This window comes from Centroberyx affinis, unplaced genomic scaffold, assembly GCF_046629955.1.
Source record: "Centroberyx affinis isolate AG114_WGS23_722 - 3 ecotype Tasmania unplaced genomic scaffold, CSIRO-AGI_Caff_v1 ptg004233l_1, whole genome shotgun sequence".
Classification (NCBI taxonomy): Eukaryota; Metazoa; Chordata; class Actinopteri; order Beryciformes; family Berycidae; genus Centroberyx; species Centroberyx affinis.
The window spans coordinates 1-17718 of record NW_027281973.1 but is presented as its reverse complement, the minus strand read 5'-3'; the positions used below and the strand labels follow the sequence as shown (position 1 = coordinate 17718).

Genomic DNA, 17718 nt, shown 5'->3' with positions numbered 1-17718 from the left:
TTTAAACGGAAACGGTGGTGCGTTGAACACCCTGTTGTGTTACGCAAGAGATGCAACTACGGCAGCTGAGGAGGCCATTCTTTGCGTTCTTTAAATATGTGTTTAATACTACAAAATACGCTCGATGTTACAGTCACTGCCCTTGCCGTCCAGAATAGCAGAGAACATCCCAATGGACTGAAGGGGTTTATAGTGATCCAACATTTGCCTCATTTGCATTTCAGGATGACAAGGCAAACGTTTCAGGTGAAGGATAATCCACTTCTTACCTTCGAGACTGCGTTAGGATCTATATGAGCTAATTATTTTATTACGAGTATTAGGCCTATCATTATTGCTGATCACTGTTGTTGTGATATGATATTGTAATATTTACCATTATATATTTAGAGGATTAGAGTGGAGTAGAAAAGTTTATGAAAGTGTCACTCCACAATGGTACATACAATAGCAAAAGATACAAACATGTATTCAATTCACCCTTCACTGTTCACTCATAAATGTACAGTGGTACTTAAACACTCTCATTTGGGGTGAACAGCCATTTTGAGACTGTCTTAAAGGTTCAGTTATTGGTCCCTGATTCCAGGGTGGTGCCGCATTGATATTGACCCCGTCAATAATTTTATTAATATTAATAATTTCATAATTATTAATTGCTAATAACCAAACCTGCCCCTATCAGAGCCCAACAGCAGGGACCAATAAACATGAACTAAAATCCTAACACAAATGATATGCAATTTAGGAAGATGCTATATTCATAGATTATACATTATAGCAGATAATAATCTTTGAGAATTAATAATAACATAATTTGTTTGCAGTTCTTTCTGGTGACCAGTCGCCAGTGCACAGTCATACAGTTGTACAAACACAACACAATTCTCCATACTTCATGTATCAAACATGTCTAATGTTTCCTGGTAGGATCCTTACCTGGTGAACTCACATCCAGATCAAGTCAAACAGACTTTCTAATCTGTTTGACTAGTGTTTGACTAGTCATCTGTAGAGGAAACACTGACAGACGTTGCTTCCTGTTTTTTTCATCAGTTCTAGGTAAGCGGGGGCCCCCCGCCCCGCTTTATGAGTGAAGGACTGTCGTGGAATTTCTTACTGTTAGAGTGGCAACCAATCAGAGCAGTGGCTCTTTTTGGTTGCTAGAAAACGATAGTATTGACAGGAAGCAGCCGCCTCCTCCAAGGCTCCAACTCTCTTCACTTAGCCAACCACAAGTCATGTGACATTGTGTATGTGAGAGTACTTTGTCAGCCAGATCATTAAAGGTAATTGATAATGTCATTGGTAATATTTGTTCTATTGTTCTATTGTTACGGGAGGGTGGGGTGGGGGGTCACATCTCATGACATGAGTCTTATCTTTCCCCCTGGCCAACTTTACTTTGGTAAATTCTGCCTTTCATATGCTGAGCTGACAGTGACAAACTGACTGTTGTGTGTTGAAATTTGCTGCTTCAGGTGCTGTGGGAAATATCAGAATTAAGAGTTCAGGATTTATGAAAAACTTAAACAAGGGGGTAAATATGTCAGGGAGAGTCTGTGTTTTCTTTGATCCCCAGTTGAAGAGATGTGATGTTTATGGGCAGAGAGCATTCAGATTTATTGATGAGAATTCACCACAGTTTTGCTGCCATTTGAAAGGACATTGTGGCAAGTTTGAAAAGAAAAATATTGCCTGTTGGTCACAAATGAGTTTTGTTTGTATAATTTTACTACATCAGCCCACATCAGGATACAGGACACAGTGTCATCCATAACTCAACAATTTATTCCACACTGTAGTTTGTGGGCGATATGACGATCTTAGATCATAACCGGTGAAAATATCTCCACGATCTGCCGTTACAGAGAGATTGTGAGAATCGTGATATTCTAACACAGTCCACGTATATTTTGCAGTGCATTCATTCATCATAGTTGTGCGGACACCACTCACATACACTGACTTCTACCAAACTTTACTTTCTGAGTGCACTTTTTTGGGTGGAATTTTCACTCGATATAAAGCAGCGGGACGGAAAAGAAATTCATAAACTTGTGATTGAAGATTTGTGAACAGCAAACAAAATTCACGTGTGAATGTTTATCAACAAATGCACACTGTTGTGTCTCACAAGAACAAAACCTGTACTGAGTCACAGATCTGCATCTGTGCATTTTTCAGTCTCATCCTGAGGATGCAAACCGATAAGGAGACACAAATCTTTTTTGCACGATTATTCTGTAGGAAGTGGGGGGAAATCCACACATGTATCTACCAATCAAACTGAAGTTTCCTATAGCCAATCAGAGCAAGACTTTGTAATAACCAATCAATGAGCAGCATAATTATCCTTTGACCTTTCAATGTTGGCAAGTGCAGGTGGAGCGGGAGCCTACGTGCAGAGTGATTGTTGTTTCTCAGGAGAAGCTCTTTTATCCCTGAGCGAGTGTGGAGCACTTGGGAATGAAACCTTAGCTGAAGGTTCAGGAATGTTGGTCGTAAAATAATGTTACTCAAAAGTGTAATTTCATGTACTAACTACTGTCTGGGCTCTATGTGAGCTCAGGAAGGCTCGGCCGAATGTTTATTTCTCTGGTGACCTAACTAAAGCCTAGGCGTGCGACCACAGCTAACCGTCAGACTCAGCCAGAGGTTTGATTCTCTGCCTGAACCCGAGACTGTCAGATATAACGTCTTTTTTTTTGTTTAATAATTGGGGTGGGGAGTAAGCTATTTGGTGTGATAATCAAATCAAAATGTTATATATAGGCCCTGGATACGTGTGTATGTATGTATATATATATATATATATATATATATATATATATGTGTGTATATATATATATATATATATATATGTGTATATATGTCAGGGTTTTGACTTTTGCCCTGTCTAGATTTTGTATTTCTTTGTATGTTTTCCCGGTCTAGTTCTCTTAGTTCTACGTGTACCTTGTTTTCTGTCTGCCCCAGCTGTGTCTCATCTGTAATCACCCCATGTGTATATTAGTCTTGTTTCCCCAGTCAGTCTTTGTCGGTTCATTGTTCTGTTACTGGTGTCAGTTTGTGTAGAGCTCTTGTCTTCTGGTTTCCTGTGTCACCTGCTATCTGTGCATTAAACACCCAGTCTTGGGGTTTTTGATCACCACCTGCCTCGCTGTCCTGCGTTTGGGTCCTCACCACACCTACCCGTGACAGTATATATATAAACATCGAACAAAAAGTTCGGAACTTTGTGTTTGGTAGATTATTTCTCTGTTGTAACAATGCTTCTTGGCAATACATTTTATACCGTTGGAAAGCCTGTTTATTTCCCTTTTAAATGGTGCCTCATTTGTAAGGAACATGCATTTGTGGGATGAGCAGCACAGCTGAGTATGTGGGTTGCGCTCATGAAAAATTTGCCAAATCTTCTCTGCCAATGCCAAACAGCTTATTCTGCTGTTGCTATTGACTCTTGTTTTGAGCTTCCGGTCCCCCAGGTGCTGACAATCAGGTACCTGACTGGCACCTGCACTGGAACCTGAACATGTGGAGGAACGTTATGTTCAGCGATGAGTCCAGATTCTGCCTACGGAAGCTGGATCGTAGGGTCAAAGTGTGGAGAAGATGGTGAGAACGCTGTGCTGATCGCTGCACCGATAGAGTAACACCTTTTGGTGGAGGCGGTGTGATGGTGTGGGGCGGCATCTCCATCACTGGAAAAACGAGGCTCGTCATCATCGGAGGCGATCTCAATGCAGAGAGATCGCGAGATGAGATTCCGCAACCGGTGGCGATCCCATATCTCCACAGTCTGGGACCGAACTCCATCCTCCAAGATGACAACGCTCGTCCCCACAGAGCGGGGTTTATCAGAGACTACCTCCAGAATTTGGGAGTAGAGAGAATGGAATGGCCTGCCAACAGTCCTGACCTCAACCCAACTGAACACTTATGGGATCAGTTCGTGCTAGAGTGACCAACACAACCACGTTGGCTGACTCCTGGTTAAGGAGTGGAATGCCATCCCACAGCAGTGTGTGACCAGGCTGGTGACCAGCATGAGGAGGAGGTGCCAGGCTGTTGTGGCTGTGTATGGTTCTTCCACACGCTACTGAGGCTCCTGACTGTTTGTTAAATGAATAAATTGTAAAATTGCCAATATGTCTTGTTTCTTCCTTGTTACTGATAGACTTCAATCATCCAATCCACCAAACAACACCAAACAAGAGTCAATAGCAACAGCAGAATAAGCTGTTTGGCATTGGCAGAGAAGATTTGGCAAATTTTACATGAGCGCAACCCACATACTCAGCTGTGCTGCTCATCCCACAAATGCATGTTCCTTACAAATGAGGCACCATTTAAAAGGGAAATAAACAGACTTTCCAACGGTATAAAATGTATTGCCAAGAAGCATTGTTACAACAGAGAAATAATCTACCAAACACAAAGTTCCGAACTTTTTGTGCGATGTTTATATATATATATATATATGTATATAGGCATGCGCAAAGGCTGCTTGGGTTTGTTGAACCAACTGAAACAAGTTTCGCTTCCATGTTGCGCTATTCATTAAGATCCCGTGCGTAATTCTGAACAGATTTCTGTCATTCAAATTTCTCTGTAATCCGCAAAGTCTGATTGTTAATTCCTTTTAGCCTATGTTTCTATCAACAGTCAATCAAAGGTTACGATATGAAATGTAAGTGTCGGGTTTCCGCTGCCTACGGCACCTTTGCGACAGGAGGTAGGCTGTTCAGTAAGATCCCGCCCGTAATTCTGAACAGATTTTTGTCATTCAAACAACTCGGAATTAGTTTCCTTATAAACAGCCAACTTACTAAGAAAATTTCGGTTTTAAACCGGGCTCGGGCCCATAAATGCAGCCAATGGGACGGGCCCGTGCCGGGCTCAGACAGAACGTGCACGGGCTCAGGTCGGGTCGGTCTTGTTTTATTGGGCCCGATCTAAGGTCTGGACCCGGCAACCACCTCAGCTTCCTCTTTATATATATACATATTTTAATGACCCCAGCAGGAACCAGTTGTCCACAATGAGTATCTCCAGTTGCCAACTTGGCTTTTATTTAACAGCCAACACAGCAACACAACAGCTCTACTGCTCTCTTACAAACTACCGCGAAACTCCCCCTCCCCCCAGGTAATGAACACTCCCACCCGCCATGTCCCGCCCCTCAACCCCTGGGGCCACCAATCACTACTGTTGCACACTGCTATTATTCTGTTCTTGTGTTATTATATATTATTATTCATATATTATTCGTATTCTTATATTATTCTATTGTGCATACTGTAATTGACTGTGTATTGTGAAATTTTGTATATTTTGTCAAATACTGTGGATTGTGTATACTTGGAACTGACTGTATATAGTGTAATATTGTATATTTTTGTTTTATACTGTGAGAAAAAGCATGTAAGATTTCCAGTGCACTGGTTGCAAATGGCAATAAAGAATCCTGAACCTGAACCTGATGTATATCTGCTTTCAAAACCCTAATATGGAGGAAGAACCACAAACACTGTTCTATTTTTCCTAATGCTTTCTTTCTTTTTGATGACAGTCAGTACTTCAGCATGGGCAGGGAGGTTTGAAAAAACATGTTCATGTTGCTTTTTAGTATTTTTATTATTAATTTTATTATTTTAACCATCGTGGGTGTTAAAACGTAACTTGTCATATTTTACAGTACACAGTAACCCCATTGACAGAAAACAGACTAATGCTGCCCTCTTCTCACAGGCGTCATTCTGAAACAGAGGATGTAAAACTCTGGCTCGGGACCCTTGAGCGGGTCGGGGGCCAACTTCTGCAGGTCATCCCAGAGTTACCATGTTAACATGTTTATATGTACAGTACAGGCGAGTTACAGCACAGTGTCTTAATGAAAGACGACAACAAGCGGTTTAAAATGTAATCACTATTAATTTTCAGCTAGTCATTAGTTCCAATCAACATATCCATAATGTAATTCTGACTAGTCAAACTGGCTGGTGGATATCTTATTTCATCATTCTGGCTAGTTGTAATACAAATTTTCACTTTCACCGGTCAAAATGTAATTATGACTAGTGATGAAGTGTTGAAGTCTCCTGAGCTGTCTGTCCTTCACATGAAGAGACGTCGGCGGTCAGAGAGACTGTACCGTGACCGAGAGGCCACAGCTTCCACCAGCTCTGAGATGTAAAAAGAAACAGGCATACATGTGAATAAAATACACAAACAGTCATTTACAACCAAACTGGACTGTATTTAAAAAAAAAGTGAATTCCTGGTTCAGTCCTGCTTCCTGAATGTCCATTGAGCTACAGAGTCTATTAACCCCGCCCACTCTGGCAAACTGGCCCAGGGATTGGCTCCTACTGTGTTTCTGACAGCAGGAGAGGCCAACTGATGTCTCCTCTTGACATTTCTGCACATTGTTTCCATGGCAACGGGTGTAAAGGGACCTAGGATATCAGTTAGTGTCTTTTATTACTTCCTGGTTTGTATTGATTACAACCATTAAGTGGAGAATACAAAAGGTCTTCATAAATAAAGACAACTAGCTTTGCTAGTCAAAACCTCTTTAAAGACATTTTTACAGTGTCACCCTGCTGTAAACAAGCAGTAATAGATGTGAATGAATAATAACAGCAGGTGAGAACAGATTCCCTCTGAGGAATCTTCTAGAGAGTATGGCAGAAGAAACGCTTCAACTCTGCTGGTTTTCTTCTTCTTTCTTGAACGTAAAGTTCAAGGAAGCAATTTCTGTCTTTTGAGTGAAAAACCCTCAAAATAAACTGACAAAGGCAAATCCCAGATAAATATACAGGTTTAAGAGAAATGATGTTTATACAGTATATTACAGGCATAACTTAAGATAAATATCACTTGTTTTTGCTGTTACGTAGGCCTATATACAGTATTCCTGTTGAGCCCAGCTGTACTGGTGGATACAGCAAGTCAGTGTTATGCAGTGCCAAACTGCCTGGTTTCTCAAACTATGGCTTGGGACCTAAAGCAGGTCACTGGCCAGCTTCTAACAGGTATTTTTTAAAGAGCCTGGCTCCCAGGGCGATTGTATTCAAATCTCTGTTTTTGGAACCTGGGCTCAAAACCTTTATGAACTTTAAACGTGGTAAAAAATCTTCATTAAACGCTAAACCAAAGGACAGAGACGATTTTACTGCTAAGACAGCAGTGTTTTGTGTCTCTCTCCTGTCAGACTCTTTCATTCCAAAGACTGGATGTCAGTGTTTCAGAGTCCCAGATGTGAACCCTGTACGGACCCAGAGACCCCAGCAGAAGCACTCAGCTGGGGGGAGGGAAAGCTGAACCCCCCCCCCTCCCTTCCTTTATCTTCTGGTTGGTTTGAAAAGCTGATGGCTGCAAATCCTGAGCATAAAAGAAGAGTCTGTGGTCTGCAGGCTCCACCTCGTCTTCTTCTATGGAGACCGAATCACCTGGACAGGAACAGAGCAGTGCATTGTGGGGGTTCAGAAGAAGACATCCTCTCCTCATCTTCTCCTCCTTCCTCCATATCCTGCTGTTGAACCTCAACCAGTGTCGGTTTTGTGTTTATTCCTGTTTCCTTCTCCTCCTCCTTCTCTGTGCTTTGACAGCGATTGTAGCAGTCCCTCCTTCCCTCCTTCCTTCCTTCCTTCCTTCCTTCCTTCCTTCCTTCCTTCCTTCCTCTCTCTCTCTGGCTGTATAACTGACTGACCTGACCAGTGACACAGTATTTTCTGCTTCCAACCTCCATGTAAATCTTTTCTCCCTTCTCATCTCTATAATAATGTCATAGTCCCTATGTGTGTGCATTTTAAATTTAACCTGTATCTTACTTAGAAATAAATCACATTGAGGGGACTTTTTCCAAAGTCTTCGACGCCCTCCTCCTTCCCCACAGCACGAACTGTAATCTTCTATCTATCACTGTTTATACCCTGGACTACTTTAAATACAAGCTTCCCTTCATGGGGCTTCACACTGTTCCTCTAAAACTCTTTCTCTCTCTCTCTAGACGAATCAAGTCGCCATTAGTGCGGTGGCATCTCACTACTACTCCCGCACAATAACATTGTTTTGTATGCGAATTCTCCTTTTTCATACAACTTTGACGAAAGGACGATGTCTAGGAGATCTCGGCTGCTCTCTGCAGAGGTTTCCTGGCCGTACAGAAGAGCAAGACATTCACCAGCAGTGGATCAAAAAAACAGAAAGGACTTTGTTCCCAGTAACCATGTTTAGAACGCAAGAAATGCAAATTTTTTTGATTGATAATGATGTGCTAGCAAAGTCTTAAGACTCTGATGCTAGCTGGGCGACACCACAGCACAGTCTTTTTTCTCCCAAGGCCAATGTCATGACCAATTTCTAACTAATATTTAAAAACTGAATAAGATCCAAATCCACACAGGCTACCCGTCCGTCAGCGGAGCGGCTGCCTAACGTCGTCGATCCGTGCTTTCACTTTCAGCTGGAGTGATTTGCTGCGACTTGGCGCTAGAGGGCGAAAGACATAAATCGTCTATACATTGGACTCTACAAAGGGTCTCTTTGGTTTGATGGGGGAGGTCGGGCCTGTCTGTCTGTCAGGCTGTCTGTCTGAGTAGGTGTGGGTCACCGGCAGCGTCCGGGCCAGCTTCACGTCCGGGAAGGTGGGATTCTGACCGGCCACCCGTCCTGAACCGTTACCATGGGGACCATTGCCCGGCGACGCCTGATAGCAGCCGAGCTGGTCGTCGGGGGGGAGGTGGCCGTTGTGGGCGTTGTTGGTGCGGTTGTAGTAGGCGATGGAGGAGGGCTGCGGTTGGCTGCAGCCCCCGTGACTGGAGGGCGTTTTGCTCGGCGAGGTGACCACCGTGTCCAATGAAGACACAGCCCAGGAGCGGGAGGGGGCGGGACAGGAAGAGGAAGCAGGAGGAGCTTGCTGCTGATTCACCCTGGCTGTCTTGTCAATCACGCCCATAAAAGGGGTGTTCCTAGATGAACGGAGCGCTTCTCCAGGGTAAGTCCCGCCCCCCAGCATGCGCATGTCTGATTGGGGAGGAGAGACTGGAAATAGATCGTCACGGTAACCAGTAACCCCTCCCTCATAGGCCAGATCCAAAGGTAAATCCATGTGCTGGGTGGAGGCCGAGGCCCTGAAGCCTGGGCCTAGATTAGCTGGCTGCCCCCCGGCGAGGCTGCTGCCGCTGGGGGGGAAACGCAGGCTGACGCTCTGGGAGTGCATGAGAGTCCTGGGAGGAGGAGCGAAGGAGGAGGGGGAAGAGGAGGAGGAGGAGGAGGAGGAGGGGTGGGCACTGAGCGGGCGTCGCAGCCCCCCCTGGAGGTGATGATGATCATCGTGTGACGAAGGAGGGTTATCACGTGACCCCAGCGTCGCCTCGGTAACTTCCACAGGGTAGTAGGCCGCTGTTGATCGGCTGCGGCTGATCTGAGGGGCGGGGCCGAATCGATTCGGCCCCGCCCTCTCCCCGCCCGCTCCTCTCCCATAGGCTGACGAGGGTCTGCTCTCGTGAACCGAGTCGACGTCCAAATCGTCCTGCGGATACGAAGCCCCAGAAGTCAGACTAGCCTGGACCTGCAGGCCAGGTGGCGCATCCGGGGACCTCGGGTAGACGCCCTCCACCAGCTCGGCCAGGTCGGGGGGCAGGTGGGCGAGCCGGGAGTAGACCGAACTTCCCAGAACCGCACCGGAGTGGGCCGAGGAGCTGGGCTGGCCGGTCCTGACGATCTGGACTTTGGCCGGTTGGAGCCACTGGCCCTGGACCGGGTTCTGGTTCTGGAAGGATCTCTGACCGGACAGATGGTGATGCTGCAGCGCTCCCTGGCTCTGGTGGTACCGGTCTGACTGGCGGTGGGGCGAGGCGGAGCGCGGGTGGTGCCGCAGAGCCCCGGGTCCGGCTCCCGTCAGCCCGGGTCCGGCTCCCGTCAGCCCGGGTCCGGCTCCCGTCAGCCCGGGTCCGCTTTCAGATGTGGGGCTGGCTCGCTGCTGCCGCCACAGAGGGGAGGTGGGAGGGCTGAAACGGGGATGGGAGGAGGAGGAGGAGGGAGGAGGAGGAGGAGGAGGAGGGTGAGAGGGAGAGGAGGAGGAGGAGGAGGAGGGGGAGGGGTGTGTGGGACTGGGGAGGCGGCGGTACAGGTGGGGGCGGGGCAGGGAGGAGGGCGACGGCACCCCGGGGTGGCAATGGGCGTCCAGACTTGGAACTGGAGGAGGGAGGGGATGGGAGGAGAAGGAGAGGGAGGGGGAGGAGTGAGGAGGAGCGTCTCCTTCCTCATAACCCGCCTTCCCCTCCTCCTCTTCCTCCTCCTCGTCCTCCTCCTCTTCCTCCTCCCCTTCCTGTACCTGCAGAAGTCCTAAATCTCCGCACCCCGCCTCATTGGTGGGCGTGGCTTGATGTTGTCGATAATAAAGATGAGATGAAGGGTGTGGTGGGACTTGTTGCCTAGCAACCTGCCGACACTCTTCCTCCACCCGGGTCAGCAGGCGCTGGATCTCCCGGTTGGACGGGCACAGGCGGCTGGCCTCAATCAGGTCCTCCAGGGCTGCGTGGAACTGCCTGCACGGAGAGAGAGAGAGTGAAGACAGAGAGACAGACAGACAGACAGACAGACAGACAGACAGACAGACAGACAGACAGACAGAGAGACAGGCAGACAGGCAGACAGACAGACAGACAGGCAGACAGACAGACAGACAGGCAGACAGAGAGACAGGCAGAGAGACAGAAAGGCAGGCATACAGACAGAGAGACAGACAGATAGACAGACAGACAGGCAGACAGACCGACAGAGAGACAGACAGGCAGAGAGACAGACAGACAGACAGACAGACAGACAGACAGGCAGACAGACAGATAGATAGATAGATACAGAAGTCAGATATCAGAAGGTAACAGAATGAGAGATCACAGCAATAAAGAAAGAGCAGAGAAGTGTGTGTGTGTGTGTGTGTGTGTGAGCAGGGTGTGTGCCTTTGTTTATGAGAGCATTAAAGGAACACATCATGTTTCTGGTAGATTGTCCCGTCCCAGCAGATCGTTGGCTGTGAGGCTTTTCACACGGGACGCCTGGTCCTCATTCATTTTCAGTGCGAGGTGTGCGGGGAGACTCTCATTTTACCTGCTAGTGAAACGAGTTTGTTCTGTTGTCACTGAGTTTGAAAAAAGTAGGAAAAGTTAATTCTTGAGGTCTGTGATTTCCCATCTTGTGGACTACACAGCTGTGTGTTGCGGCCATTTTAAAAGGTTACCACTGTCATGGGACCGGCTGTCCCAATGTCTGCCTCTCCTACTCCTCTCTGATCTGTTTGTCTATGTGTTGTGTTTCTAGGTCCCGTTGAGAGCTTCTATTAGTCCAGTCCAGCTCCTCCCTGCACCAGCTGGTCGTAATTCACAATTAGCGACTTATACACACCAGTCACTTTCCTTTCAGTCCTTGCCAGATTGTCTAGTGTGTTCAGCCTAGCTTTCCCGCATTTCATGTTCCTGTTTGTATTAATTGGTTATCTGAATTCTGCCTTGTCTGACTCTGCCTTGCCTGATCCCTTCCTGGTTTGGTTGTATTTTGCTAGCTCTCAGTAAAGTACTTTTTTCATCTTTCATTTTCTGTCTCCGAGTGTCTGCATCTGGGTCCTAGTCTCTACCTGTCACAACCCTGTGCAGAGGACCAGTCTTCACATGAGGTGCAGTGAGTGCTGCAGAGAGGCAGTGTGAGTCCGCATGCGGATGTCGTGTCCCGTGTAAAAAGCCCTTAACAATTAAAAAAAAATAAAAAATAAAAAATAACATACCAACGGAAGGGCAATGGGAGACTGTACAGCTAAAGATCAGAGTACAGCAGATGAATCAGCTATATCAGCTATATTGAGTTAATGATATTTCATTTTTTAAAATCATGAATCTACCGGCCAAAAATGAACGGTCAGTCTCCTTACTTTGGGTAATGCTAGTGTCCTACTGTCACTCAACATAAACTACCAGTCACCAGTCTGGACCCACCTGACTGAATGTTCTGTGTTTCATTCTCTTAAAGCATTCTGATCTACAGTCTTCTGCTTAGTAATTAGTTTCTTAGATAAATATAAATAGTGAAGTTGATCCTATGTATGAATTTCTTTTTCCAAAGCCTTTGCCTTTCCATCAAGGCAAATGGCGGCTACTTTAAAGAATCTAAAATATAAGATAGTTTTGATTCGTTTAACACTTTTTTGGTCACTCCATAATTCCATTCATGTTATTTCATAGTTTTGAGTCTTTACTATACTATTCTAAAATGTGGAAAATAGTAAAAATAAAGAAAATTGTGGTGTGTCCAAACTTTTGACTGGTAGTATGGTGTTAAAGTGTTATCATGGACCCTACTATCACACAACAGCAAAGTTGACCTAGAGGACAATCTACCAAAAAATGTGTGTATTATTTGATGACACATGTCTTTCAACTGGACATCAATACACATCTATACTGAGGGACTGGCTGTCTGTTTTACTGACTGACTGACAGACAAAGACAGTGAAAATGAAGGAGCAGGAATGGATCAGTGCAAGCAGCAAACAGAAGTAAAAGCAGCCTCAGTCTGGCTTTAATGAACACTGCTGAACTTCACAGAAACTAGTAGGAACTACTAGGGACGGACAACAGAGGTCACTTTACTTTGTGAGAAGAAACGAGGCTTCGAGCATCTGAAAGAACAGATTTGAAAACATAAAGTAAGGAAACTACATTTTTCCACTAGCCACTTTTACCATTTAACCAGCCAATCTGCTTTAGAAAAGAACGATGGTTGGTTATCCCCTTACAAAAAACCCACATGTGAATTCAAAGCACATGTGCTTTTTGGGAAATGTGAAATTTCCCATTGACATTTTCACCTGTGAATTGAACTTCAGTGAATTGAACTTCAGTTTTCACGTGAAAAAGACACTTCATGTAGAAATTGTCATGTGATGTCAGAATACAACATGAGAAAAATTGTTCACATGTGAAAATCAACATGTGTCCAGAAAGCACATGTGCTTTGAATTCACATGTGGATTTCACATGTGACTTTTTTGTAAGTGTCTGTATTGCAGACTAACTTACCAAGACATCCCCAGTGATCCAAACTGTTCTTTCACATGTTTGAAACCTCGGCTTCCTCTTTTATTCACATTTCTCCGCTCTCAGAAGCTTCCTTTTTCTATAGATTTTTATTGAGAGACGAATCAGATGGTAATATATTAGGCCCCGCCCTGTTTTTCCCTCTCTTCCTGTGTTGCTACGGTTACCTGCTGCTGCGTTTGGCGCGGGCTCGGGCGTAAAAGGCCTCGTAGGATTTGGCTTTCAACTCTAGCGCCCTGGTGGCAAACTCCTCAGCAAGGCCAAAGTCCTGCAAGCAACAACAGGCACCGTCACTCACAATGCATGATGGGATGTCAGGATGGTGGAGAGAGGAGGTATTCCCACTGCATCATGGGATGTCAGGATGGAGGACAGAGAAATTGTGAGTGAAGAGTTTCATTTCACGATTAAACGATTCAAGTTAGGCGTCATCTTAAGATTTTTGATTACAAAATAATTTTGTGTTTTTGAGGATAGAATCTGTGATTTTGAAATGCTGACTGGTGAATTTCAGGTGGCTACATTTTTCTGTAGTGGAGCGTTTTGGATGAAGCCCTTCAACTCTTCCCACAGTGTGATGGGATGTCAGGATGGAAGAAGTTTGTCATTCAGACTGGTGAGACTGGAGGTGGAGGACAGGAGGTAGACGTGGTTTTCAAATGGAGATACAGAGATGGTTGAAGATGTTTGAAGTCTGATCAGACCAAGACCAAGCCTCCTCTGTTTCTGAGAGGCTTCCACTAACCCTCACTAACCCAAGGCACTAACACTGCCAGAGTTAGGGTTCAGTTCCCACTGAGGCCGACTATATTAAAACCGTCGACCCTCATGAGCAACAGGATCGCCAAGTCAGTTCATTAATTCCCCACAGAGCTGAGCGACCGGGGAAACTCAGCCGATGCGTGAGCTGAACTTCCAATCAACAGCCAATCAGATTTCAGCTTCCTCGTTTCTTTACTGATGTGATTTAGTTTCATGAAGAATGAAGAAGTTGATTCCAGCCATTCCAAGCTTGTCAGTTCTTTATCTGAAAGACGACAGGAATAAACGTCTCAAAAACAATGGTTGGACAACGGCTGATCCATCGTCGATGGTAAACTCTTCAGTAATTTTTGTTTTTGTTTTTTTCAGATTATTTTTGGGGCATTTTTGCCATTTTTTTATTAGATAGATGCTAGCGAATTGCAGCAAAGGTTCTGGTCCAGATTCGAACGCAGAACGTCCCGTTTACATGGCCTTAGACCACTGAGCCACCAGTCTTAAGTAATTTTATTGATTTTTTTCCTGTTTATTTCCAATTTATGCTACATAATTACCGCTTGATAGCTAGCAGTGTGAACTCGTCAAAACGATGTAACATGATGAAAGGCAAAACCAAACCCACAAAAATACATGATTTTCCCGTTCAAAGCTTTGTAGCTGCAGACCAAAAAGGCAACCACCAACCAAAATCAAATATACTTCAGTTTCACATGTGATTCTGAGAGAAATGCGTTGGCTGCACTTGTTATTCAGGCCTGACGTAGGCGGCGTAGCAAAGTAAGGCAAGGTAAGTCATCAGAATAACACGACACAACATAAAAATCAGCTGTCTGTTTATAAGGTTGTGTTCTGTTCAGCTGAACCGGTCCTGAATCATTTTACTATTGTCCGACAGCCTGAAAGAATCAAGTTATTTTAAAGAACTGGTCTTCCCACCACTAGAGGATAAACCAGGAGAAGATGGTGACATCACCACAGCCTGGACTGGTGCAATGACATCACTGTCCCCTCCTCCGCTGTCGGGAAATCAAGAAGAAAAGCAGACATGGCAACCAAAGTCTAAGAAAACACAAAGACTGCATGGTTCAAATCAAAAATGTAGAAGAAAACAACACATACTGTACATGGATAATGTTTGTGGACATTCACTCACACTCTCTCTCTCTCTCACTCACACACACACACACACACACACACACACACACACACACACAGCTCTGTTGTTCCAGATAGCCGATGACAGCTAGACGCCTGTCGCTCTCTCTTGTCAGCTTGGAGACAGACTGAGACAATCAAAGCAAAGGAAGCGATGGAGGCTGGACAGAGCTGCTGCTGAGATGTTACCAAGAATCATTTCTGTCTCAACAAATGGGTGAGAAATGAACATTTAGAAACTTCTCAATCGTAAAATCATGATTTGCAAACAGAAATTAAGTTCTGTAAATCCAGAAATGGGAATATAACCCAAGTTCAGTGAGATTTTTACCATTACGAATCACCATTTACGGCTTCAATTTTCATTTTACATCTCAAGCCCTGTTCGCACAGGACTGGTATTATGTGTGGACCTCATGTAATTAACCTCTGTGCTTCATCGAGCACATTTGCAAAGGATAATGAAATCTGCTGAAAGCACCGGTGCCTCGGACACAACTGTACAAGGTAGGGATAGCAGGCTAAAATGTTGGAGATTTTACCCAAGACTAAACTCTGATACCCAAAGCCACGAGTAACATGGAAGAAATACAAGCAAACTGTCTTGATTTTATGCATTTGTGGCACATAGAAGCCTGTATTTTTCAAATGGTGGAAAAAAACAAGGATTTATCTCAATAATTTTGTCCATTGAGCCCAAATTAAGGAAGTAAGCCAGTAAAAGTAATGGATTGGACCGGTACTCGGTATCGGCCGATACTTGAATTTTCGTGAACAAGCACAAGGTCAAGATTTGTGTGCCAAAAACAAAATGCTGCTGACATGGTGATTTGTGATTGTAGTAGTGCAATGTTCAACCAAAAACTGTTGGCCTGCAGCCTCTCTGGCTTAAGGGCAACAGCACAGACTTCTGCGGGTGTGTCGTTTCTACCGTTACACCGTCCACCACTAGGTCATCGCTAATTTCTGCACTTACAGAGCGGAGTTTGGGTTGGCAAACCATGAGTTTGCGATTGAAACATTTCAAAACGTTCAGCTCACACACAATTTTAGACAGAAATTTAACTCCAACAGGTGTTATGTAATGTCATGTCTCCCGGGTTTTCTGCAGTGAAGTACAGTTGTGATGCTGTGAGTGTGTGTGTGTGTGTGTGAATATCTATATGCTTATGTGTGTTATGGTTATATGTGTATGTGTTTATATTTCATTATTAATGCGTGTGTGTGTGTGTGTGTGTGTGTGTGTGTGTGTGTGTGTGTGTGTGAGAGACTGACGTTCATCTTGCGGCGGCATCGCGACAGGTTGAGCAGCACACACACTCTCAGCGGCCTGAACGTCTTCAGCTCGTCGCCCGGAAACTTCTGGAGAGCCGACTGATACGACTGAGCGGCTTCCCTCACTTTACCCTGCTGCACACACACACACACACACACACACACACACACACACACACACAAAGAGAGAGAGACACACACACAGAGAGACACACACAGTTTTAATTTAATGCTAAAAGATATTGTGTCTATATTGGTGTGTGTGTGTGTGTGTGTGTGTGGGGTGTGTGTGCGTGTGTGTGTGTGTGTGGGGTGTGTGTGCGTGTGTGTGTGTGTGTGTGTGTGTGTGGGGTGTGTGTGTGTGGTACCTTGTACAGTCTGTCTCCCTCCTGGATCAGTTTACTGAGCAGAACCATCAGGATGTCTGGTTTAGAGGTTGCCATGGCCCAGGTTGCCGGCCCTACACACACACACACACACACACACACACACACACACACACACACACACACACACACACACACACACACACACACACACACACACACACACACACGCACACATACAGTGATGTAATTATTGAGTTTGATTTGACTATGAGAGAGAGAGACAGAGAAGACTGTGAAGTGGCCAGCGTTGCCTTGGCGACAGGTGGTGAGCGTGTGATATCCTGATTGACAGGGATGTGGGCGGAGTCAGTGTTATGATTGACAGGGCAGGAGTTTAAAGAGAATCGAATCTTGTTGGTGATTCTCAGATTGAGCCAGTAACTCTAAATGAATGAAACTGTCCAGTTTTTTAAGGTTTCTGAGTTATTTTCTCAGAGTGAGAAATCGGTCTCCATATTAACTCATTAAGTGCTGTTCACCTGTTAGGCCTTTTAGACATGAGGGAGTCAACACATGGCATCTCCTATTTCATTTGATTAATTTGATTATTTTATCGTTACATTTTTAAATGGTAACTTGCACATGTTATACAGTGTTTTCTTATTATTATTATTATTATTTCTACTTGTCTATTTTATATGGTGAGAGAAGCACTGTACAGTAATTTCATAATTGGTGTGTCTGGGGGGTGAATTGTTATTTGTTAAGAAAATCATTTGTACATGACCTTTTTCATTCAAGATTAATTGTGAAATGGCTTGAGACAAATTAAGAGATTAGCTGCACCAGTAAGAAAAACAAGTAACCGCCGCAGCAGTACTGCTGGGTCAGGGTCAGGGTCTGGGTCAGGGTCTGGGTCAGGGTCTTACCTATCTTGGCTCCCTTCTTGAGCAGAGCGACGACCACTGAGGTGTTCCTGCAGCCCACCGCTCGGTCCAGAGGACGCATCCCACTGCAGTCCACATGCTCCACCAACGCACCGTGGTCGACCAAGTACTGCACCTAACAGAGAGAGAGAGAGAGAGAGAGAGAGAGGG

The 17718-nt window shown here is 45.0% G+C and overlaps 2 protein-coding genes across 2 annotated transcripts in view; both read right to left on the bottom strand.

The window, feature by feature from the left end:
• LOC139664339 (NACHT, LRR and PYD domains-containing protein 3-like) overlaps nucleotides 1–958 on the bottom strand; it is a 76220-nt gene extending 75262 nt beyond the window's left edge. The window contains exon 1 of the mRNA XM_071543130.1: nucleotides 940–958. The gene's annotated coding sequence lies outside the window, so the exon portion shown is untranslated. The remainder of the gene's footprint in view (nucleotides 1–939) is intronic.
• A 7566-nt stretch (nucleotides 959–8524) lies between these two features.
• Nucleotides 8525–17683, bottom strand: LOC139664343 (protein TANC2-like; the record flags this gene model as incomplete). Its single annotated transcript, XM_071543134.1, has 6 exons — nucleotides 8525–10559; nucleotides 13268–13368; nucleotides 16293–16427; nucleotides 16661–16752; nucleotides 16933–16962; nucleotides 17551–17683. Coding segments are annotated over 6 exons (2526 nt in total), but the record flags the coding sequence as incomplete, so codon positions are not given.
• Nucleotides 17684–17718: the final 35 nt, after the last annotated feature.